This window comes from Aspergillus karnatakaensis, assembly GCF_047715665.1.
Source record: "Aspergillus karnatakaensis strain CBS 102800 unplaced genomic scaffold BJY04scaffold_64, whole genome shotgun sequence".
Classification (NCBI taxonomy): Eukaryota; Fungi; Ascomycota; class Eurotiomycetes; order Eurotiales; family Aspergillaceae; genus Aspergillus; species Aspergillus karnatakaensis.
The window spans coordinates 121,122-141,296 of NW_027395776.1; the positions used below are offsets into that span (position 1 = coordinate 121,122).

The 20,175-nt window shown below is 52.1% G+C and overlaps 9 protein-coding genes across 9 annotated transcripts; 5 read left to right on the forward strand and 4 right to left on the reverse strand.

Moving 5' to 3' along the window:
* Nucleotides 1–1,245: 1,245 nt before the first annotated feature.
* On the reverse strand, nt 1,246–2,427 carry BJY04DRAFT_140220 (uncharacterized protein). The gene is made up of 2 exons (XM_073708668.1): nt 2,109–2,427; nt 1,246–2,056 (listed from the first exon to the last, which is right to left on the reverse strand). The coding sequence occupies exons 1-2, from the start codon at nt 2,306–2,308 to the stop codon at nt 1,492–1,494; spliced, it is 765 nt and encodes a 254-aa protein (XP_073566487.1). The 5' UTR covers nt 2,309–2,427; the 3' UTR covers nt 1,246–1,491.
* Nucleotides 2,428–2,914: 487 nt separating this feature from the next.
* BJY04DRAFT_140218 (putative salicylate hydroxylase) lies at nt 2,915–5,658 on the reverse strand. Its single transcript, XM_073708667.1, has 5 exons — nt 5,299–5,658; nt 5,127–5,252; nt 5,005–5,079; nt 4,120–4,957; nt 2,915–4,073 (listed from the first exon to the last, which is right to left on the reverse strand). The coding sequence occupies exons 1-5, from the start codon at nt 5,413–5,415 to the stop codon at nt 3,127–3,129; spliced, it is 2,103 nt and encodes a 700-aa protein (XP_073566488.1). The 5' UTR covers nt 5,416–5,658; the 3' UTR covers nt 2,915–3,126.
* Nucleotides 5,659–5,786: 128 nt separating this feature from the next.
* Nucleotides 5,787–7,665, forward strand: BJY04DRAFT_222850 (CocE/NonD family hydrolase; the record flags this gene model as incomplete). Its single annotated transcript, XM_073717516.1, has 3 exons — nt 5,787–6,581; nt 6,630–7,522; nt 7,578–7,665. The coding sequence occupies 3 exons, from the start codon at nt 5,787–5,789 to the stop codon at nt 7,663–7,665; spliced, it is 1,776 nt and encodes a 591-aa protein (XP_073566489.1).
* A 375-nt stretch (nt 7,666–8,040) lies between these two features.
* On the forward strand, nt 8,041–8,613 carry BJY04DRAFT_222851 (cupin domain-containing protein; the record flags this gene model as incomplete). Its single annotated transcript, XM_073717517.1, has 1 exon — nt 8,041–8,613. The coding sequence occupies one exon, from the start codon at nt 8,041–8,043 to the stop codon at nt 8,611–8,613; it is 573 nt and encodes a 190-aa protein (XP_073566490.1).
* Nucleotides 8,614–8,670: 57 nt separating this feature from the next.
* BJY04DRAFT_199603 (uncharacterized protein) lies at nt 8,671–9,362 on the reverse strand. Its single transcript, XM_073712791.1, has 2 exons — nt 8,966–9,362; nt 8,671–8,902 (listed from the first exon to the last, which is right to left on the reverse strand). The coding sequence occupies exons 1-2, from the start codon at nt 9,248–9,250 to the stop codon at nt 8,822–8,824; spliced, it is 366 nt and encodes a 121-aa protein (XP_073566491.1). The 5' UTR covers nt 9,251–9,362; the 3' UTR covers nt 8,671–8,821.
* A 327-nt stretch (nt 9,363–9,689) lies between these two features.
* BJY04DRAFT_231445 (uncharacterized protein) lies at nt 9,690–11,235 on the forward strand (the record flags this gene model as incomplete). The annotated part of the gene is made up of 3 exons (XM_073719533.1): nt 9,690–10,091; nt 10,140–10,744; nt 10,791–11,235. The coding sequence occupies 3 exons, from the start codon at nt 9,690–9,692 to the stop codon at nt 11,233–11,235; spliced, it is 1,452 nt and encodes a 483-aa protein (XP_073566492.1).
* Nucleotides 11,236–11,674: 439 nt separating this feature from the next.
* BJY04DRAFT_140316 (DODA-type extradiol aromatic ring-opening family dioxygenase) lies at nt 11,675–12,845 on the reverse strand. The gene is made up of 3 exons (XM_073708670.1): nt 12,680–12,845; nt 12,499–12,629; nt 11,675–12,420 (listed from the first exon to the last, which is right to left on the reverse strand). Exons 1-3 carry the CDS (start codon nt 12,681–12,683, stop codon nt 11,692–11,694), a joined length of 864 nt encoding a protein of 287 aa, XP_073566493.1. The 5' UTR covers nt 12,684–12,845; the 3' UTR covers nt 11,675–11,691.
* A 393-nt stretch (nt 12,846–13,238) lies between these two features.
* BJY04DRAFT_231446 (putative C6 and C2H2 transcription factor RegA-like) lies at nt 13,239–16,183 on the forward strand (the record flags this gene model as incomplete). The annotated part of the gene is made up of 8 exons (XM_073719534.1): nt 13,239–13,356; nt 13,403–13,457; nt 13,506–13,732; nt 13,785–13,952; nt 13,999–14,765; nt 14,808–14,942; nt 14,988–15,112; nt 15,160–16,183. The coding sequence occupies 8 exons, from the start codon at nt 13,239–13,241 to the stop codon at nt 16,181–16,183; spliced, it is 2,619 nt and encodes an 872-aa protein (XP_073566494.1).
* A 180-nt stretch (nt 16,184–16,363) lies between these two features.
* sit1 (putative siderochrome-iron transporter Sit1) lies at nt 16,364–19,119 on the forward strand. The gene is made up of 11 exons (XM_073708669.1): nt 16,364–16,829; nt 16,896–16,979; nt 17,029–17,104; nt 17,161–17,225; nt 17,278–17,382; nt 17,430–17,523; nt 17,573–17,889; nt 17,938–17,995; nt 18,042–18,135; nt 18,185–18,432; nt 18,493–19,119. Exons 1-11 carry the CDS (start codon nt 16,584–16,586, stop codon nt 18,846–18,848), a joined length of 1,743 nt encoding a protein of 580 aa, XP_073566495.1. The 5' UTR covers nt 16,364–16,583; the 3' UTR covers nt 18,849–19,119.
* The last annotated feature ends 1,056 nt before the right edge of the window (nt 19,120–20,175 follow it).

The window sequence follows — 20,175 nt, forward strand, 5'->3', positions numbered from 1 at the left end:
TGGACACCTAGCATGTCTCCCTCGCCGATACCGACCTGCTCCAGCGTCCTTGAGTCATCCCCGAGAAGCTGATTATTGTACACGAGTCTTTGGGAAGAAGGCGGAATGGACGTTTCGCTCTCGACGATGCTCTTCAAAAGCTCAATGGTCATGTCGGGGCCGACGACTAGCGGGATGAGGTCCAGGTCGGCCTGGTCCGGTCGGATTACGTTCACTGTGATGCGCCTATGTAGGAAAACTTGTTAGCGTATTTCTTATCCGAGGCTTCAGGCCATAGGCCGAGATTTCTTTATCGCGCCGACTTACATGGTGGCTCAAGTGCGGGGAAACTGCAGAGATGGAGGGGAGATGATGCAAAAGGGAAAGATAAGGATTAGGACTGTCGGATTCGCGCTCAGCGATGAATATTGTACACGAGGTCGATGAAGGAGCAGGAGGGTTTTCTTGGGAAAAAAGGGAGGAGGCTGAAGGAGGCTGAGAGAGTCTGATATGGTACAGTGATTCTAGGGAGATGATGGGTCACACGCGGAGGGCGGAGGAAGGGGCCGGAAGGATTCAGGGCAGGAGGAACAGGATAGAGACAGACGAGAAAGTGAGAGGGGAGAGTGTAAGCTTGAAGAAGGAGAGAAATAGAAAGTGAGAGAAGCGAACAGGGAAGCTGAAACGCGATGGGTTGAGTAAGAGTGGAAGTTGCGGTTCGTTCCTGGTGGAGGAGAAACGGAGGTCGAGGAAAGTCTCCGCGCGCAGGCAACCGTCGTGCGTCATTCTATACAGCAGTTCTTTGTCCAGCAAGGTACATCTGCGGCTTTCCATACAATCATCAAGTGTTTACTATCTTCATTGTCCTCGCTGTGTTTACAAGTTCTTGTTCTCTGCAGGCCACACTTTGCTGATAATCTTGCATGCCTCTCGCTGCCTCGCACTACAAAATATATATCCGATCTACATTCCAACACCCCTGTACCCTGTACCGGTACTTGAAGAACAAACACACATCGAAGCCAAGATGTATTCGACATGACTCGCAGAGACTCGCAGTCACACTTGTTAGAGCTCCCATTTTGAGGTTCTAGCCGGTGGTCAACCACCAACCAGAAGCGCTAGATGGAAACTTTCGATATAAGCGGCGCACTAGAGATCCAAGTTCGTTACCTCTTCTGGACCTATGCAGGAAGAGTTTACCGTTGAGGCAACATGCATACACTAATCTTACCACCCGGTGTAGGTTTCAGGACTTTTGGCTCAGGTATAGGTCCAGAGCAAGACGAAGTACATCGCCTCGTTTACTCTCATCTCACTACCATTCGATACAATAATGCATCCATTAAAAGCGCCCTGGGGGAACTTCTGAGGTCCTGTACGGTGATGTTTCCGCCTGAACTGAAGAGTTTGATATTTGCTTAATGTACATTGGGTTTGAACGCTTGGCTTCCACCGAAAGACGCATTCAGGAGCTAACCTAGCCCCGTCGGACCTACCCCATCTGCAGAATCATGCCGACTCTGATATCGTCCAGCTGCTTTTTACCGAGTGGGTCTTTCTTGTTAAATGCATGCTCCTTACGCTCGGCACTGGTCCAAGACGTGATATCCATGTTGTCGCCTCCCATTCCTTTCTTTCGCACGGTGCGCCAGCTAGGGAGCGTGCCATGTTCTCTTGCGTACTTTTTTGTAGCGCTAACCCACTTCCAGGAATCGAAACCTTGGGCCTGGAGCTCAATTCGGTTCTCTTCATCTTCCTCATCATATGTTGCCTCAAGGTTCTCAACGAATTCATCTTGGACGGGCCATGTAGCTTGATGTGGTATTTCTTCGCATAAGCCAAAACATAGGCGTCGATCTGCGCGGGGTTGAAGCCCTTGGTGGGTTCCTCGTTGAGGCAGTTGTATTCGCGTAAATCGTCGGCGAGCTCCATATAAAGAGCCATCACAAAGCCCAGGTTTTTGACTTCCGATTCGGGTTTAAGAAGGCTTTTCGTTTCGAGTTCGGCGAGCATGGCTACAAACATGTGGCTGAGGATACCGAAGGTTGCGGCAACAGCATCCCCATCATCGATCCTATCCGGATTAGCTAGTAGTAAACAGGGAAGGAATGTCTCGAAGAACATACATTGTGAGAGGCATACATGCTTCGGTCTTCCAATAGAAGGGAAGTGCCTCGCATATCGCCCACCGTTCCTTCCAGTTGCCAATGGCTTCGTCGAAGTCGACAAGAAGGTTCTGCAGGACCTCAAGCACGCCATACCCCGCGAAATCATTGAAAACGTACATGTTGAAGTTGATCGGGTCGCGGAGGTCGGTATGTATCATCTGTTTGAGGAACTTCTGGTGGCCGGCGGCAGAGATGGTCAAGGGGTGATCAGGGTGGTCGGCGGCGGCCTTGTTGCAGATGCATGTTTCGCCCGCATCGCATCTGGATTTCTTTGAGCGTGCTTCGCTGGTGTCATCGTCTTCAATCCCGTCGTCGCTTTCAGCCTCATCATCTTCGTTCTCGTCGTCTTCGATTCGTGCCTGACAGAGGCATATGTAGGAATCGTAGTCACCTTGTTTCACAGGCGGGGTTCCTCGATATTGCGGGACACTGATATAGCTGACCAACGCGTGGTTCGGGACCGCGAGGATTGATCGGGGGACTGAGTGGTGGTTGATTTTTGGCTCTTCGAGCTGGTCGCGTTGGTGTCTTCAGCAGCGCGTTTTCGGGGCATGTCGACGGTTTCTTGACAGCTTGTTCAGAGTGAGTTGTTTAGAGTCGAAAAAGAAGGGATCTAACACGGGAAATGGTGTCTATTCCTTATTTCAGAGCAAAGCAATGGAAAGGGTGATCAACGAAGGATCCAGATTGTGAACTCGGCGCGACATTGAGACGCGTCGCCAGTGCGCCACCCATGCCTGTTGGCTAGTGCAGCGACTGCAGCCTATGCAGGTGATAGATCGCGAATCAGAGATTTTGAGTAGTCAATCCTTATGTTCATTTTATATTGAGACCGGAATCGGAATTGCTATTCGACTGTTCGTTGTGCGACGCCAACCAACAGCTACGCGGGGCAGTTGCAACGAGAAGCATGTGATCGTGATCGGGATCCAAAAACATCAACATCAACAACATCAATTCATGGGCTATCCTCACACTATTCTATGCGTCTCGCAGACGACACATCAGGCACGCCTTCACCCTCAACGATTTTTGCAGACAGAACCTCATCAATAGGGATCTCCGCCAACCGGGCTACGATATGATGTAATGTGGGCAAAGCGTTCCAATCGAGCCCGTTGATATCGAAACCGGCGTCCCTAGCGACACGCACCCGATTCACCTTTGAGACAAGCAATTTCGACTCTTCTGCATTTGGTACAAACACTGGGTACTCCACCTCCGCTTCCCCTTTGCCCTCTCGACCAACTTTAGGGACATACCGGTGAACCAGCACCCCGCCGTCGACATTGCCATTGCCTGCTGGTCCGGCGTTGACGTTGGGATCCTCATCTTTCAGACCTTCCCATCGGAACCGGCCCCAGACAGCACCCTGCCAACTTGCTTGCAGGTAGTAGGAATCGTCGCGGTCGTTGGCATCTATCGCAGTATACAGCTTGGGCATTCCGAGCTCTTCACGACCGCTCACGATTGGATCTGTCAAGCTTTCGAAGAGGATGGGGAGGTATGTGCCTTGTACTACCTCACCATCGGCCTTCTTATACTGGACCCCCTCAATGTATAGTCCAAGATGACGATAGCCACCGCCACCGAGCCAGTCCATGCCGTTAAGGAGGGTTTGCGAGAAGTTTGCAATCGCGACTGTGCTTGGTGTGCTAAAAGACCACGAGTCGTTAGGGAGAAGGTTTTGCAGAAGTGTGCGACTGGTCTTGAATCGGATCGATGTCGTCTGGAACGTGGATTTCAACGACCGATTGAGGCGACTGTTGCCTTCAAAGTCTTGTCTCGGACCTGGCATGGGTCCGAAGACTATGGGCTGACGCCAGTATTTAGGCGCTCCTTGAGCCCAGAGGTGCTTTCGAAGGACATGCGTGGAATGGTCGAATTCGTCATGGCCGTAGATGTATTCGGTGATGGATTTTTCTGGATCTGTAAGCAAGGCTCGGTATTGGCCGGGAAAGGTCTATACCTTCTGATGGTGGGATAGGCCCACGAGAGCTCTTTCTCGTCATTTCTTGGATGGTTGTTGCGCGGGTGCGACGTGCTTTCTCGTACAGCTTCAATCGCTCGGGGATTTCCTCTACCTTGACTCCCTTTGGAAGCATAACGCCTAGAGAAACAGCGTCTTCGATGGCCATGGCACCGCCCGATGCGCGGTATGGCAGGAACGGATGCGCTGCATCGCCCAGAACAGCAAGCCTATCTTCAACCCAAGTAGCCAGGTCATCGGTGTCGAGTAACGGCCACAATTTCAGAGTTGCAGGGTCCGCCTTGGACAAAAGCTTCAACACCTGCGGACTGAAGTTCTTATAAACCTCCAGCAACAATTCTTTGCTTGCACCTTGATCCCACTCAGAGCCATCATCGATATTGGTCATCGTGTCAGGATGAATGCACACGAAGTTCAGCAGCTCATTGTTGGCACAGGGGTAAACAACGACACGGAGATCAGGGCTGTCAAACATGTACCATGTGCCAAGCTCTTGTGCAAGCTCTCTTGTCTCGGGATCGTCTAATGCATCCTTCCGCGCAATGAGGAAGCGAAATGCGTTCTTGCCGGAGCTGAAGGTCTTGATGTTTACCCCTCCTGGTATCTTGGACTTTGCAGTTGAGTGCACGCCATCTGCACCAAGGACAAGGTCTCCGGTAATGACCTCACCATTTTCGAGGGTTATGGAGGCTTTGTGAGGGTCGATGTCTACGACCTTGTTGGAAGTATGTAATTGAGCAGGAACTCCAGGGCCGGGAGCTTGAGCGGCGGTCTTCAATCCCTCGTGGAGATGTGCCCGGTGAACGAGCAGCCAGCGCTGAGCAGGTCAGGGTATATGTCGACGTGGCGAACCGGAACACTCACATGTCGCCAGAAACCAGCGGTTTTCTTGATATCCAATGAGAAAATCTCCGGGCCATTTGGAGGAAAGACGCGTAGCTGCTCTGATCAGTCACACCTCCTCCGACAAACAAAATTGGACCGACCTTCTCTGACTCCACACCACCAAGAGTAGTGGCATCAATGCCTAATCGAAGCAACGCGCCGTTCGCATTTGGGGTAAGATGAATGGCAGCGCCAATTTCGTTGGCGAACCGAGATCGCTCGAAGAGCTGCAACGATTAGTGACTGCGAAGAGCAAGGGGGCGGCAACAAGACCTCGACGCGATGTCCTTGCTGTCTGAGGGCAATTGCTGTTGCAAGCCCACCGATTCCAGCGCCAGCGATAAGAACGCGGAGGCCTTGGCCTTCTGATTTCGGTGTAAGACTACCCATTTTGACGGCAAGGTAGAGCTAATCGTACAGCACTTGCGGAGAGATAGACCGGAGGAATCGCTGCTCGACTGATTCTATAGTCGCTTATAAGACATACATAACGGCCTTCCCACACCTTGACATAGTGAGACGATGTTCCGCCCTTCCGGCTGACTTTTGTCGACCTCGGATGCATCGCAGTGAGGAGAAGCTTCTTCGGCTCCCGAATCGGCTCCACGTGGGGAGGACCTCATCTAGAATGGCGCGATGCAAGTAAAGAGGGGATGACCCAAGTATTTATCCCACTTGCCGGAAAACGTATGATCAAATGTAATTTCTTTCAGATTAGTTCGCCTATTTTGCTTGTTCACAGACCACAGTCAACAGCCGCCATGCCGAACCCAATCCGCACAGACATCACCACCCGCGACGAAACCTCTTTCGCTTACATCTTCGAACAAAATGTGACAATCACTCTAAAAGACAACTCGGGCCTCGTCCGAGCCAACGTCTACCGCCCCAAGGGCGTCGACAAAGTCCCCGTGCTAATAACATACGGCCCGTACGGCAAGGATATCCCATACGCTGACTTCCACCCGAGATCATTCAGTGAAGTCAATCCCGAGCACCGTTCACAGCACTCAGCATGGGAAACACCGGACCCCGCATTCTGGACAAATCACGGTTACGCTGTTGTCCGTGCTGATGAGCGCGGGACTGGCCAGTCAAGGGGGAAACTCGACACCATGTCCCGCGAGACAAGCGAGGCATTCTTTGACGTTGTTGAATGGGCTGCTGAACAGGAGTGGTCGTCGGGAAAGGTTGGATTACTAGGTATTAGCTACTACGCTGGATCTCAGTGGCGGGTTGGCGCGAGGCAGCCGAAGGGGCTAGCATGCATGATCCCGTGGGAGGGCATGTCTGACTACTATCGGGATCGTTGTAGGCATGGTGGGATTTTGTCGAATGCATTCATCAAGTTCTGGTGGGATCGCCAGGTTGTGACTAACCAGTACGGGCGGCCAGGAAGGTCAGCGCGCAACTGGGGGGTTGATACGATTGAAGGGGATTTGCCGGAAGAGGAGCTCGTGCAGAACCGGCAGGATCAGACGATTGATAATGCGGAGAATTCGTTTAGAGACGACCTTTACTATGCGAGTAAGGAGTATACCATGTCGGATATTCAGGTTAGTGTTCTTCTTGAGTGGATAGAAGTATTTGCTGATGAAGAACAGGTTCCTCTCCTCTCTGTCGCCAATTGGGGTGGTATTCTCCTGCATCTGCGCGGCAATGTCGAGGGTTACACGCAAGCTGGAAGTGAGCTGAAGTATCTCCGCTTCATCACAGGCCGCCATGATCTCCCTTTCTATTACAAGGAAGAAGTTGAGCTTCAACGCAGCTTCTTAGACGCCTTCCTGAAAGGTGATGATCGTGAAGGATGGTCCACCGGCACGGCACCAAAAGTCGACCTTGTCCTCCGCAAAGGTGACGTCGGCTTCAACGACGCCGAGGCAGAAAAGACCTACCCACGCCGCCAGGAAACAGAGTGGCCCATCGCCCGCACGCAGTATACGAAATACTACCTGACATCTCAAAAGGAACTTGTTACAGATGTTCCTACAGAACGACCCAGCAAACTCACCTACAAAGCTCTAGGCACATTGGAAAATACAGAGTACATCCAGTTTAGTACAACGGCCTTCGAGACAGAAACTGAAATCACGGGCCACATCGTCGCTCACCTTAACGTCTCCATGAGCCCTAGCCCGGGCGCCCCTACACCCCGCGACATCGACCTATTCCTTACTCTCCGCTACATCTCGCCAGAAGGTAAAGAAGTCTTTTACACAGGTACAGCCGGCGACCCAGTTCCACTCTGCAAGGGCTGGCTGCGCGTCAGTCTGCGTAAGATTAATGAGCAGCATGAGCGGCACAGATCATACCTCCCACACCGGGATTACTACTCGACTGACGTGCTGCCTGTGATCCCGGGAGAGGTATATCCAGTTGACGTGGAGGTCTGGCCTACGAATGTCATCGTTGAGAAGGGCGGAAAAATTGTGCTTGAGGTCGCGTCGGGAGATACGCAGGGGAGTGGGATATTCTTGCATAACTCGCAGACTGATAGGTATGTTCTGTTGTTCAACTCTAAGGTGGTGGGATGCTTGCTGACTCGGATATAGAGCGCCGGAGAAGTTCCAGGGTCAGAATCATATTAACTTTGGACATGGGGATAACTATGTTACCCTGCCCATTGTTCCCCCGAGATGAGAAGAAGGTGGCTAGCTGAGGAGAATTATGGCAAAGGAGATTGATTCGGCATCCATGTAGGCAACTAGATAGATCTCCAACGCGAAGAATAGACGTCCACTCGGTACAAATCTGCTCACTTAGTGGCTCATAGAGCCCCCAAGTCCCCTGTGATGCACAGACACTCACTCTACTTACTCCGCACCCGATGTGGTCCCGAACAGCACGACTCCGATCCGGATATATTGCTGCCATTCTATGAGTACCAAAGTTAGATATAAGCACCACGCCAACTTATACTACAGTCCAACCAAACAAATCCTCTAATATCAATCTCCCACTCAAGAGCGCAATTCCCAAACCAAACCTTCCCACTGAATCAAACCAACCACAAAAATGTCCTCAACCACCCCCAACCCCTCACCCCCAAAAAACCTCCCCGCCCTCTCCCGCCACATAACCACCCACGCCCCCAACGGCACCGCAATCTTCTCCACAGCCATCCCCGCCACCCTCCCCGTAACCCCGATCCCGGACGGCGCCGACTTCTCTCTCGCCTACACAACATCCACGATCCCGGCCTCCTTCAAGAACGACGCCGACATCCCCGCCTACGCGGAATTCATCAAGCCCGGAAACTCGCCTGGGCTTGTTGTCAAGAGCGGCTCGGTCTGCAGGATTGTGGATATGCGGCCTGGTGCGATTAGCCCGATGCATCGCACCGTCAGTCTGGATTATGGGGTTGTGCTGGAGGGCGTTGTGGAGTTGGTGTTGGATAGTGGGGAGACGAGGGTTATGAATAGGGGGGATGTCGCGGTGCAGAGGGGGACGATGCATGCTTGGAGGAATACGAGTGACACTGAGTGGGCGAGGATGTTGTATGTGCTGCTGCCGGCGGAGGGGGTTAATGCTGGGGGGAGGGAATTGGGGGAGGAGTTGGATGGCATGGGGGTTCCGGATAGTAAATAGATTACTTACTTGGGTGTTTTTGGTGGCTGTGGGTTGAGCTGGGAGGATAAGGAGGCATTAGAGAGGATTTTGATATACATATTCAGGTGGATGAGATATGCTTGCATTTCAATGATCTGATCTGAGCTGAGTCAAAGCAGTAAAATTGAATGCCAGGAACTATATAAATTCTGTACTAGGATGTGGAAGACAAGATTTGAAATAAGAACTAGAACTCCCCGCCAACATCATACCGGAATATCCTATCGTTGATTCTTCCTCCTGTGAATCTCCAGAGTCTCGCGACGGACTATTGTCAAGTCTCATTAGCTCTCTCCTTACCCTGTTCTACACTTTCCTTGTAGCAACATACCGCATTCAACCAGACTCCATGCAACATCGACTGAATGAAGATATACTCCGGCACACTCGCCCCCGCTGCACGCTCAGCTCGGTCCAAGTTGCGATTTATGGGACGGTAGGGAGGAACGCGGCGGTACTCGGACGGCCAGTCTTGTGGTTGAGCAGATGTTTGAGATGGCTGGGGGCTTTGATTGTTGTTTGGTGAGGTTTCGGCGCCGCTGTGGTGAAGTTCGTAGTCGGCGAGGATGGAGACGGTGCTCGCTGGCACGATTGTGGTGGTTGTGGTGGTTGACATATCGTCGGTTGGTTGACTTGATGGTGAACGTGAGATATAGAGTTGCAATACTGATTGAGATGCAGAAAGGATAGAGTGCGGTTCCTAAGAAGGAGAGGCGTGCCTCTCGACGTACGGTGTGTGGTCTGAGCGAAGAGCCTGGGGTAAGCCTCGGATGCAAGCTGGGGAGGGATCTCACCTCCTCCACATCCCGAGACGACCACATCCCCTACCCCTCCCCCTTGATGGCACGACTCAGCTCCAGGCTAGAGCTAAAAGCTCCTTGCATGATACCGGAAAATGGGCGAAGAGCTTCGGAGATAGACTGCAACGATAGCTGCCGAGAAAACGGGCGCCCACATCTGCTTATACCTACCAACTTCGTCACCCATCATCTCGCAGTCGTCTAACATCCTTTTTAGCTCTCTGTGTCAGTACTTGAAAAGCTGCAGAGAAAAGGATGGTCGCCCCTCAACCTTTCGCGCGCCTTTTCGCGGCTGAAATCGACGGCCGAGCCCAAACCATCCGCTACCGACAGGGCCAATTCCACCGTCTCCAGTCCTCACTTGTGCAGCATATCGATAAGATTAAGAATGCGATACAGACGGATTCTGGACACGCGGTGGAGGAAGTACAAGCGGAGATTTGTCTTGCGTTGAAAGAAATCCGAACGCACTACCTCTCGTTGAACTTAGACGAAGATCTCGAGAAAGAGTACCGCGTTGCGAATGGGAAGGACAATGTCGATGCGGCGAGGGGAATTGGAATAGTTTATATTATTCCGAGCACACATACGATGTTCTTTTCGGTCATTTCGGCCTTGAGTGCGGCGATGGCAGCAGGAAACTGTATCATTCTCGAGGTAAGCTCTAGAGGTATCCAGAGGGGGACAGTGTGCTGATGGACGCAGTTGACGAAGAATACGTTGACGCTACCGCCGCTCCTGAAAGAGATTCTTGTTCAAGCTTTGGTTGCGGATACGTTTGCTGTTAGCGAGGAGAGACCGGACCAGGCATTGCTTGAGAAGGTCCTGGTCGTTGCGCAAACCAGCAGCACTTCTTCTTCGACGCGGAGTCTCGTCTCGCCAGTTACAGCGAGGACGGTAGCTGTTGTCGACCGGACGGCTGATATTCAGGCTGCTGCTCAAGCCTTAGTTGCAGCGAGATTCGCCTTCGGGGGAAAGTCTACCTACTCCCCGGATGTTGTCTTGGTCCAGGAGTTTGCTATGAAGGCCTTCGTTGAGTCTATCATTTTGCACTCATCAAAGTATTTGTCTGGCCCAACCGGCGAAGAAAGGCAAAAGGTCGTTAATCCCCGCCGGTCAAGCCCGGGATTATCAATCTTGGATCTTGCGTATAAGGACCCCAGTGCACGTGTTTTAGTCTCAGGATCCGGATGGGGCGTTGTCGAGGTCCATGATCGGAGCTCCCCTCTGCTACAGAAGAAAGTCGAAGAGAAGGTGCTTATTCTGCACCCCGTCTCCAGTATGGACGACGCTATTGACTATACCGTATCGTATGTTTCACCCCCTACGCTCAATGGCAGCACTAACAAATCCTAGCTTCGGTCCCCTAGCAGCAACATACTCCTTTGCTGCCCCAAGCTCCTCAAAATACCTAACCCAGTTCATCGACGCCCACATATCCTTCATCAACCATGTACCTCTCGAATTTCTTATCGGCCCAGCTGCTCCCACCGGCTCTCCAGCAACTCGTGAGACGCGCTACAGCCCCTCCCTGTTCCAGACCCCACGCCCGCAGTTCGTCTCAGAAAGCAGTAATGCATCTCTGGTTCGCTGGGTCTTGGATAAGCCGCGCTCGAAGGAGGCGACAGAGGCGTGGAAGGAGGCTGTTAGCCCATTGCCCAGTACGGGGCTGAAGGCGGGCAAGAGGATTGGGTTCTTTGAGCAGGGGATCATTACGGGGGGTGTGATTACGTTGTTTTCGTTTGTGGCAACGGTGGGGACGTTGGGGTATTATGCTGTGGGATTTTTGAGGAGGTTGTAAGGTGGTTACCTGGGGAGGTGTAGCATAGTTTGGCTTTTCAGTTTCTACTCTGATTTGCGGCAGATGTTTTCTTCATGTATCTGGGTAGAAATATGGAGGGTTATTATGAAGCTGCTGGACGAGTTACATAAGCCCTGATATAATATACTCTGCAAAGCCATATCGTCTGATAGAGCATGTAGGCATCTATATCGGGATAAAGATATCTACACAATTGGGACCCAGTAGAACCGAGCTCGATGTCTGGCTTGAATTCAATGAGAGGATCCAGCTAGTTAGCCAATTCAAGGCCCCAGCTTCATCCACAAACCGAATAAGATCTGATACATCCAAGCAACTAGCCCTAATATAAGCACGCAGCAAAGCCGCTGCAGTAAGTCCTCATTTACCAGTCAAAACAATAACCAATAAAGACTCGATTCAAGAACAAATTCATATCCGTACAAGACCCTAAACCTAAGCACCAACCTTCACCCCCTCCCACCCGCCAAACGTAAACTGCGAATTACACATGTTCGTCAACTCCCAACTCTCCGCCTTCAACTCCCCATTCACGCCACTATCCTCCCAATCCCCCACCAACCCAGCCACAAACAACGCCGCCATAAAATGATCATCCGTCGCATGCGCATCCCGATACCGCGGATGCTTCATAAGCCTCGTCATCGCCCGCCTCAGTCTCGGCCCGGAATTCTTCGTGATCACATCCTCAACCGCCTGCCGGAACTCCAGCGCCCAATCCTCCGGCGGCGTCTCCATCGCGAAATTATCGCGGAATCGAAGCATGGGGGCCCACCGGTTGCGGTAGAGATTATGCACCGCCCCGCCTGTGCCGATTAGGAGGTAGTTTTCTGCTCGGAGTGGCCGCAATGCGCTGCCGACGGCCATGTGGTAGTGCGGGTCGTAGGAGGCGTTCATGGAGATTATCGTTGTTGGTGGGGATTGCGATGGGAACATGTGGATTAGGATTAGGTAGACGTCGTGGATCCAGTCGAAGGTTGGGTTGCCGGAGGCGTTGAAGCCGTTTTGGTTTAGGAGGGTGATGCAGCGCTGAGCTGTGGGGAGGTCCGGGGTGAGTTTGTAGTTTACGTATTTCTCCGGGTTGACGTAGGCGACGGGAGATTTTGCGGGGGTTGGGTTTGTGGAGACTTCAAGGGTGTCGTTTTGGGAGTCCCAGTGGGCGCCCTGGTTTGTTTTGTTAGAGATTTGAGGTGGTGGGTTGAATGCTAGGGTAGTGTGAGAGAGGAGGGTGGCATGGCATACCATAATGACTACGCCTTTGATTCCTCTGGCTAGTGCTTCGGCGCCGCATTTGCGCCAGTAGTCGGCGGATTCGGATTCTTCGCCGAGCATCATTGTTGAGCCGTGGGAGAAGAAGTGCACTGGTGTGAGGCCTGTTGTTTGTTAGTACTGCCGGTATAGATGAGGATGAGGTGGAGCTTACCCATGGTGACGATTTTCGTGATTGAACGGGGACTCTCGTTCCTGGAGATGTAAGCTTAGGATGGAAGATTAGACTTGTATTTTATTAAGACAGACTGCTCAGACCACCGGAAGCAAGGCCTTGGAGGTGTGCTTTGGAAGAGATGAGAGGTGGGCGAGGCCTCGTCGGAATGCGCCCCCACAACCCGAGAGCTGATTCGGAAACCTCGGGACCACCAACTGGCGATTGCAGGGGTTTTTGGGAGGTGGATAAATAGTGATGTCGTATCCTCGGTCAAAGTCAAAGGCGAGGTGTTCGGCGCCTCAACACCGAGCTTTCTGATTGTAGCTTACCAGAAAAAAATGCTCACTATTGTCAAAAAAAAGAGTAGCGTGTAAGCGAAGTAGAGGAATGAAACTATCTTTAGACTCCAACCTTGGGGTAGTAAACAAAGAAAACTCATTGGCCCCCGCATATCATCCCTCTCCACCCAACATGAACAGGTGAATCCCCCGTCTTCTCCTCCACCTCCCCGCTCTCTCTGATTATTTTGAAATCTTAAGAATAAATGCAATGCGAAATGCCAGAGGACTCGCCTCGCGATTCCAAGTCCCGTCAAGGATACTTCCAGTGCGGCTTTGGCTCCTGTCGCAAAAGCTACAACCGCGCAGACCACCTCATCCGCCATGTCCGCTCACGTCTGTTTCACCTTTGATCCACAAGTTCGTTGACTGAATCGTACAGATACTCGAGAGAAGCCATATATCTGTCAAGTCTGCAATAAAGGTTTCTCGAGACCGTGAGTGGTCCACCACCTCCCTCCGGTGTCTCCGCTGATCAAGAGTAGGGACCTGTTGAAGCGGCACTCTGCCGGCCACAACCACGCGCAAGAGGGGAAGCGAAAGCGCCCTTCCTCCTACTCGAAAAACGGGCGTGTCTCACAAGCGTGCAAAGCTTGTGCGACCTCGAAGCTCAAGTGCGACGAGGAGAAGCCGTGTCGGCGCTGTCGGGATAGAAAGCTGTTTTGCGATTGGCACGAGTCTGGAAATGATGCGCCGGACTCGGCGGAGCAGGGTATGCCCAACACATCCGGCAGCATTATTCCTGACTGTTACTGACGGTATAGGATTGAATGATGAGCAACTCGAAGAAGAATACTCCCCGACCGAGTCTCTGCAAGAGACATTTTCGCCTCTTCCCGAAATGAACCCCCCGCTTGTTGAACCAGACATACAAATGAATGCCTTTCTTGCCCAACCAAATCCTGCAGGCGCTATGCCTCTTGCATATGATGGTGAGCTTCTGTACTACCAAGCGAAAGAGCAGTGGCTAATTATCAGGTCAAACGGTTTCCCCATTGGTTGACCACGAGAGTGGGGTTTTCAGTGTCGACGGAACCTTCTTTCCAGAGTTTATTCCGGACTCTCTCGTCTCACTATCACGACCAGGCGAGCTGGACCCTTCCGCTTGGCCTCCGAATGACTACTACGCCCACCGCTTGTACGACCACAACCTAAACTTTGATTTCGATCTCACCGAGGTCGACTTCGGCCTGATTGACTTTTATAACTCTCGAGGGTCGGTGAACCCCGTACCACCAGACGAAGCAAACGATCGACTGGATGCAGATAGTGGAATTGCTCTTGGTGCGGAAGCATATCAGCGCTCGTCCTTATCAGCATGGAAACCAGCCCGCGAAGACCACGCTTTTGCAGATCAGGGAGACCTATCAGTCCCAAAGTCGATCGATAGCCCCGAGACAAGTGTACGCTCAGAGAGGCAAATACTCGCCGAGCGTCTGTCTCCAAGCACTCGGGATGTGATCTTCGGAATGGTTCTGCAGACTAGCCAAAAAGCTAACTTGACACGGATTATGAAGTCGTTCCCGAGTACGGAGCTGCTTGACAGTCTGATACAGGACTACTTTGCGTACCAGAGCCAGCAGGTTGACTCGTGGATTCATGGACCCACGTTCCACCCGAACGAAGAAAGCCCGGACATGGTGGGTGTTGTGGCTGCAGCTGCAGCTGTACGCTCCACGATACCCACAATCCGGAAGTTAGGATATGCACTCATGGAGGTAGTGCGCCTCCAGATGTCTCTAAAGGTATGTTGTCAAGCTCTACGTCGGCTGCTCTAACAATTCCAGTATGAGAACGACAATACCACAATTCGAGACCTACGAGCCTCGCAAACATTTGCATTGGTCCTCCAGATTGGTATCTGGAGTGGAAGTGGGCGACGAACGGAAATAGCGGAGAGTTTTCAACAGCCAATATTAACGGTATGTACCCATCTTTAATCTTGAACGTCAAATCTGACTATGCAGATGCTGCGGCGTGGACTCAGGTTCCGCCGATCGGTGTATTCAACGGTGATTCCTGCCCTCGAAGACTCGCGCGAATCATTACAGCGAAAGTGGCGAGACTGGGCGGAGCAAGAGTCATTCAAGAGGTGAACACGCATATAGAGTTTTCAAGTGCTGACGCTGATATCACTAGACTGGTCCACCATCTCTTCCTGCACGATGCTCAATCGTCGCTCATGTTGAACATTAATCCCTTGATCTCCTATGCTGATTTGGAGCTACCTCTCCCCATGATTCGACCGCTATGGGAGGCTAAATCTGCGGAGGAATGGAGGGACATCTACCTAGCCACTGCAACACCAGGACCGGAGCGACTACCGTCGCTGGTTGATGTTTTGCGCGACATGTCGCAGTGGAAAGGTCGCATCGACTGCCAGCTCTCTGGATCGATCATCTTACATGGCCTGTCGGCCTTGATCAACGAGTACCACCGCCTGAAGTTTATCTCACAAGGAAACTCGAAACACTGGAATGCGCTGGTCATTAACTCACGACAGCAGGAACTGTCGCAAGTGTTACAGCATTTTCGCATGACCTGCTACGAATGGGCCAACATGCCGGGCCCTGAAATCTCACTACTAAACGAGGTAATATCGATGTTTCTGTTCATGTCGCTCGAGGAGCTGCAGCTCTTTGCCGGTAAAGAGGACAAGAAAGAGGCTCGCCGAGTCTACCACAGCGCTCTGGAATGGATCAATAGCGTCGACTCCCGGCGGGCAATTTGGCATGCAGGACAAGTAGTCCGCGCGGCAAAAGCCATGCCAGCAGGATCCCTGACAGGATTCTTGGCTGTAGGAGTATACTACGCTAGCCTGGCATTCTGGTCGTATAGCGTGGTGTCCAAGGCGCGTGACACGAAGATGGCCGCCGCCACCGCAGTGAGTCCGACTTCGGACGCCAGCCTGCGCGACCGGTACCCGATGGTATTTCTCGACGGCGAGGAGACAACCGAGGTGCACAAATTCATCTCGCTCGGCCGCGGGTTTCCGGCCTTACAAGGGTTCCGCGGACCCGCCGCGATCGCTGATCCGGGGCGCGTCATGGACGTGGCGCAGGGGCTTCTGCGGGCGGACGCTCCTCACGATGCGCTGCCTCCGCTGGTGCAGGGGTTATGCCAGCTGATGAACGATTTGGGGAACGCGGCGCGATCGAGTTAGTTCTTGCAGACTCGGGTCAATTGACTTTGATGTAGTATAGAGATTAGATTAACGAGAGCATCTGATACGAGAGACTTCGGGGCGGCCGGTGGGCAAGGCAATTCTAGACCCGGGAATGATTCCCATTGTCGACCAGCCAAGAACTGCCAACTGGAGACAATACGAGCTGACAGCAATGCTGATTTGTCGCCTACTCTAAAATCTCTGCCCATCTGAATCAAGTTATCCATCTGATAAGATGGCCTGATTTTGGTTCGTTCCCGTCGGCCTGTCGCTTACTCTCGTCTCTGCGTCTTTTTTATCCCTGCTGTCGAAACCTTCGAACGTTCTCCTCCTCTTTTCTCTCCCTCAATTCCTTCCCTCAGTCTTCCTCTGTCCTGCTCCAGACAGCACTGTCAACATGTCCACGCCCCCGGAGTGGAAGGAAGCAGGCCATGCCGCCGAACCGGTCGCAGCACGCGACAATGCAGCCCTCGAGGACGATGCGGCCTCCCACATCTCCACCGAGTCCATGAGTCCCGGTGTGAAGCGCATCGAATTGCTGAACAGCCAACTCGGACTCTATGCCCGTATCTCCATGTTCTTCGGCATCTGGTTGATCGCCTATGTCTATGGATTGGATGGTGGTGTGCGCGGTACCTACCAGGTAAACCTTTTTCCGCCCCGAGGTCCTGTTCTGTCCGATCTGACGCTGACATTGATTCCTCTGTAGCCCCTCGCGACCGCGGACTACAACAATCATGGCCTCCTTGCTACGATCCAGGTTCTTCGCTCGGTAATTGCGGCTGCTGCTCAGGTTCGTATATCGGGATTTCGGTCGGGAAGGTGCTGACGAGAATCCATAGCCGACTGCGGCGAAAATTGCGGATATGTTTGGTCGTGTCGAGTTGATTTTTTTCTCGGTTTTCTTCTATACGCTGGGTATGTCAGCTAGCTTTATGTTCCGAAAGGCGTGTGCTGACTGCGGTGGATGGTAGGAACTGTTATCGAGACGGCTGCGAACAATGTGCAGACATTCTGCGCTGGTGCAGTCATTCATCAGGTATGTTGGCTAGTCTCTATCATAGCGGACTCGGCTCGCTAACGTGGAATAGATTGGTTATACTGGTGTCATGTTTTTGGCTGAGGTCTTGATCGGTGATACGACCTCTACCCGCTCGCGTCTTCTGTTCTCTTATATCCCCGCGACTCCATTTATTGTATGTCTCTTGTTGGATGTACTGCTGAACTCAGCTAACGGGATTAGATTAACACATGGGTCGGTGGTAACTTGACGGACGCCGTGCTCAAGGTGACAACCTGGCGCTGGGGTATTGGGATGTTTACTATTATCTTCCCAGGTATGGTACATGGATGCACTGGAACTGTGACAAGATGCTAACTTAATAGTCTGCTCGATCCCTCTCTTCCTGACGCTCTTCTACGGCCACCGAAAAGCCAAAAAGATCACCGATTACCCGAGTATCTTCAAAACCTACGGCTTGAAGCAGACCGTTATCCAGGTATTCTGGAGAATGGACGTCATTGGCATCATTCTGCTGATCGCTGTCTTTGCTCTTATTCTGGTCCCCTTCACCCTTGCTGGTGGGAGCGGATCTCAATGGAAGCAAGCCAAGATCATTGCTCCTTTGGTCATCGGTGTTTTATGCATCCCGGCGTGGATTTATTGGGAGCGGACCTGCCCGCATCCCATGATTCCGTTCAAGGTATGTTAAGCTTGGTACGAATGTTCCAGGTTGTGCTAACTAGTGCAGCTGCTGAGAGATAGGGCTGTTTGGGGCGCCATCGGAATTGCTGTCATGCTCAACTGTGGTATGTAACTCAACTCTAAGTTGTTATAATCTACTAATAGCAGCAGCGTGGTCGCTCCAAGGAAACTACCTGTACACAGTTCTTGTCGTCTCATTTGACGAGAGTATCCTGAGCGCTACTCGAATTGCCTCTCTTTACAGGTTCGTTCTTTTCGGACTTCGTCCATCTATCTCCTGCTGACATGCCTAGTTTCTCTTCCGTTATCACTGGCTGCATTCTCGGTGCCATCGTCATCAAAGTTCGCCGTCTCAAACCGTTCATCGTTGCCGGAACGTGTCTCTTCACCGTCGCCTTCGGTATCCTCTACAACTATCGAGGAGGAGCCAGCGGATCAAGCTACTCCGGTATCGTCGCCGGTGAAATCATCCTCGGTATCTCTGGCGGAATGTTCCCCTACCCCGCCCAAGCCAGTATCCAAACCGCCACCAAGCACGAGCGTAAGCCTCTATCCTTTCCTTACCCCCTTTTTAGTTTTATCCGTCTAACAGTACCTCCAGACCTCGCCATCGTAACCGCCCTCTTCCTCGCCTCCTACAACATCGGCTCCGCCCTCGGCGGCACAATCTCCGGCGCAATCTGGACCCAGACCCTCCTCCCCGAACTCACCAAGAACCTCGGAAACGCAACCCTCGCCGCAGAAGTCTACGCCGATCCATTCACATTTGCGTCAGCGAACCCTGTTGGCACGCCCGCACGAGATGCTGTGATCCAGGGGTATATCCATACGCAACGGCTACTTTGTATTACGGGTCTTTGCTTGACGGTCCCGCTTATTGTGTTTAGTTTGTGTATTCGCAATCCGAAGTTGACGACGGATCAGAGTTTGCCGGATGCGGAGAAAGAGGTCAATTAGATGTGGAGCTTAGGTAGGGAGGGTTGTTGACTTATTGGGGTTATTTATTGGGTTGTTAGATAGATTGGGAATGGGTTTAAGGTCTAATGGAATGGAATGGGGAAGTATGTATGGGGTTGCTGTAGTTATAGTTATGATTATAACTTGACTTGGGGAGATTATCGCTACTCTTAGCTCTAGCATAGTCTAGTATTGTGAGACCATCACATACCTACTACCGTATTGCCCTGGATAACTTTAGCAGAACGACCTCCATCTGTTTCTACGTACAGTATCGCATGACTCCAACGTAAGCTGGCTTGTTTCTTGGATAGTTCAAGTTCTAGTTCTCCGCTACCGTTGAAATTAAGATATATATTTGTCGCTGCGCACTTCAACTCGTGCGACCCTCCCACCCGTCGTGGTCCTCCAACCGGACAACGAAACTTGAACAAGAATCTTGCGCCAAGAGACTCTTTTGCCTGTCTGCTTGTTGTAGTATATAATAACGAGCACCTGCAGACGATGACATAAGGTGACGGGGAGCAAGGGAGCCTGATTCGGCCGTCCAAGATCCATACGGTACCCGATCTAGATCTTGATCCGTGGACACCGATACAGGACTGGAACCCTGTTACCTAGAATAATTCTGCCTAGTATCATTTGAGTCTCTGGTTATGGGTACTACTCGTGCTACTCCCCTTTCATTATTATTGGACTACTGATGGCTTCTTAGATGATTTTTGCACCCTTAGTCCCCGACGATAGGTACAGTGTCCCTGTCTCGCGAGACACGACCGGTGTGGAGCTTTACAACTGGAGGACGCGTTGGCAGAGAGCCTTCCCCTGGCCTAACAGTGCTATTCCCTCTTCCTCCGGCTCTGCGAGTCTTCTCTGCCTCCGCCAGGAGAGCCTGGATCCGTGTCTCTTGCGAGGCCAAGAGGGTCTGTATTCCGGATAGTGTGCGACTGAGATCCAATTCCCGCTCGGCGAGGGCAGTGGAAATGAAACGGTCGATCCGACTGGCTTGCAACTCGCGATCGTCTTCCTCGTCGCGCTGATGTTCTCTTTGTAGCGTGCAGAGATACTCAACTACTGCTTCGCCGATAGCACACTGCTTGATTCTGCAGTCTGAAATTTCCTGCCGGAGGTGACTGCTCTCTTCTTGTTCTAGTTCCTCTTCCTCGGGTCCCTCTGTCTCAGGGATACTGGTTCTTTGCTGCAGGTGGTGGTGGCTGTGCGGATCGCCTTCTCGCCGGCCATGCCTGTTATTGAGGGTCTCTCTAGTATCCACGTCCCCGCTTTCCATTATTTCTCCCTCTTGTCCTTGTCCGGGACTCGGGCCAAA

What these genes read in the sequence shown, in the direction of transcription:
- BJY04DRAFT_140220 (XM_073708668.1), bottom strand. Translation starts at nt 2,308, where the DNA reads ATGATACATACCGACCTCCGCGACCCGATCAACTTCAACATGTACGTT. An exon ending in GCATGTATGCCTCTCACAAT is followed by an intron (nt 2,057 to 2,108) that starts GTATGTTCTTCG and finishes TAATCCGGATAG; the next exon opens with GATCGATGATGGGGATGCTG.
- BJY04DRAFT_140316 (XM_073708670.1), bottom strand. An exon ending in TCAAAGGCGTAGTCATTATG is followed by an intron (nt 12,421 to 12,498) that starts GTATGCCATGCC and finishes AAAACAAACCAG; the next exon opens with GGCGCCCACTGGGACTCCCA.
- sit1 (XM_073708669.1), top strand. Translation starts at nt 16,584, where the DNA reads ATGTCCACGCCCCCGGAGTGGAAGGAAGCAGGCCATGCCGCCGAACCG. An exon ending in GTGTGCGCGGTACCTACCAG is followed by an intron (nt 16,830 to 16,895) that starts GTAAACCTTTTT and finishes ATTCCTCTGTAG; the next exon opens with CCCCTCGCGACCGCGGACTA. An exon ending in GTTTACTATTATCTTCCCAG is followed by an intron (nt 17,524 to 17,572) that starts GTATGGTACATG and finishes CTAACTTAATAG; the next exon opens with TCTGCTCGATCCCTCTCTTC.
- BJY04DRAFT_140218 (XM_073708667.1), bottom strand. Translation starts at nt 5,415, where the DNA reads ATGGGTAGTCTTACACCGAAATCAGAAGGCCAAGGCCTCCGCGTTCTT. An exon ending in AGCAAGGACATCGCGTCGAG is followed by an intron (nt 5,253 to 5,298) that starts GTCTTGTTGCCG and finishes TAATCGTTGCAG; the next exon opens with CTCTTCGAGCGATCTCGGTT. An exon ending in CCGCTGGTTTCTGGCGACAT is followed by an intron (nt 4,958 to 5,004) that starts GTGAGTGTTCCG and finishes TGACCTGCTCAG; the next exon opens with CGCTGGCTGCTCGTTCACCG.
- BJY04DRAFT_199603 (XM_073712791.1), bottom strand. Translation starts at nt 9,250, where the DNA reads ATGTCAACCACCACAACCACCACAATCGTGCCAGCGAGCACCGTCTCC. An exon ending in ATGGAGTCTGGTTGAATGCG is followed by an intron (nt 8,903 to 8,965) that starts GTATGTTGCTAC and finishes ACTTGACAATAG; the next exon opens with TCCGTCGCGAGACTCTGGAG.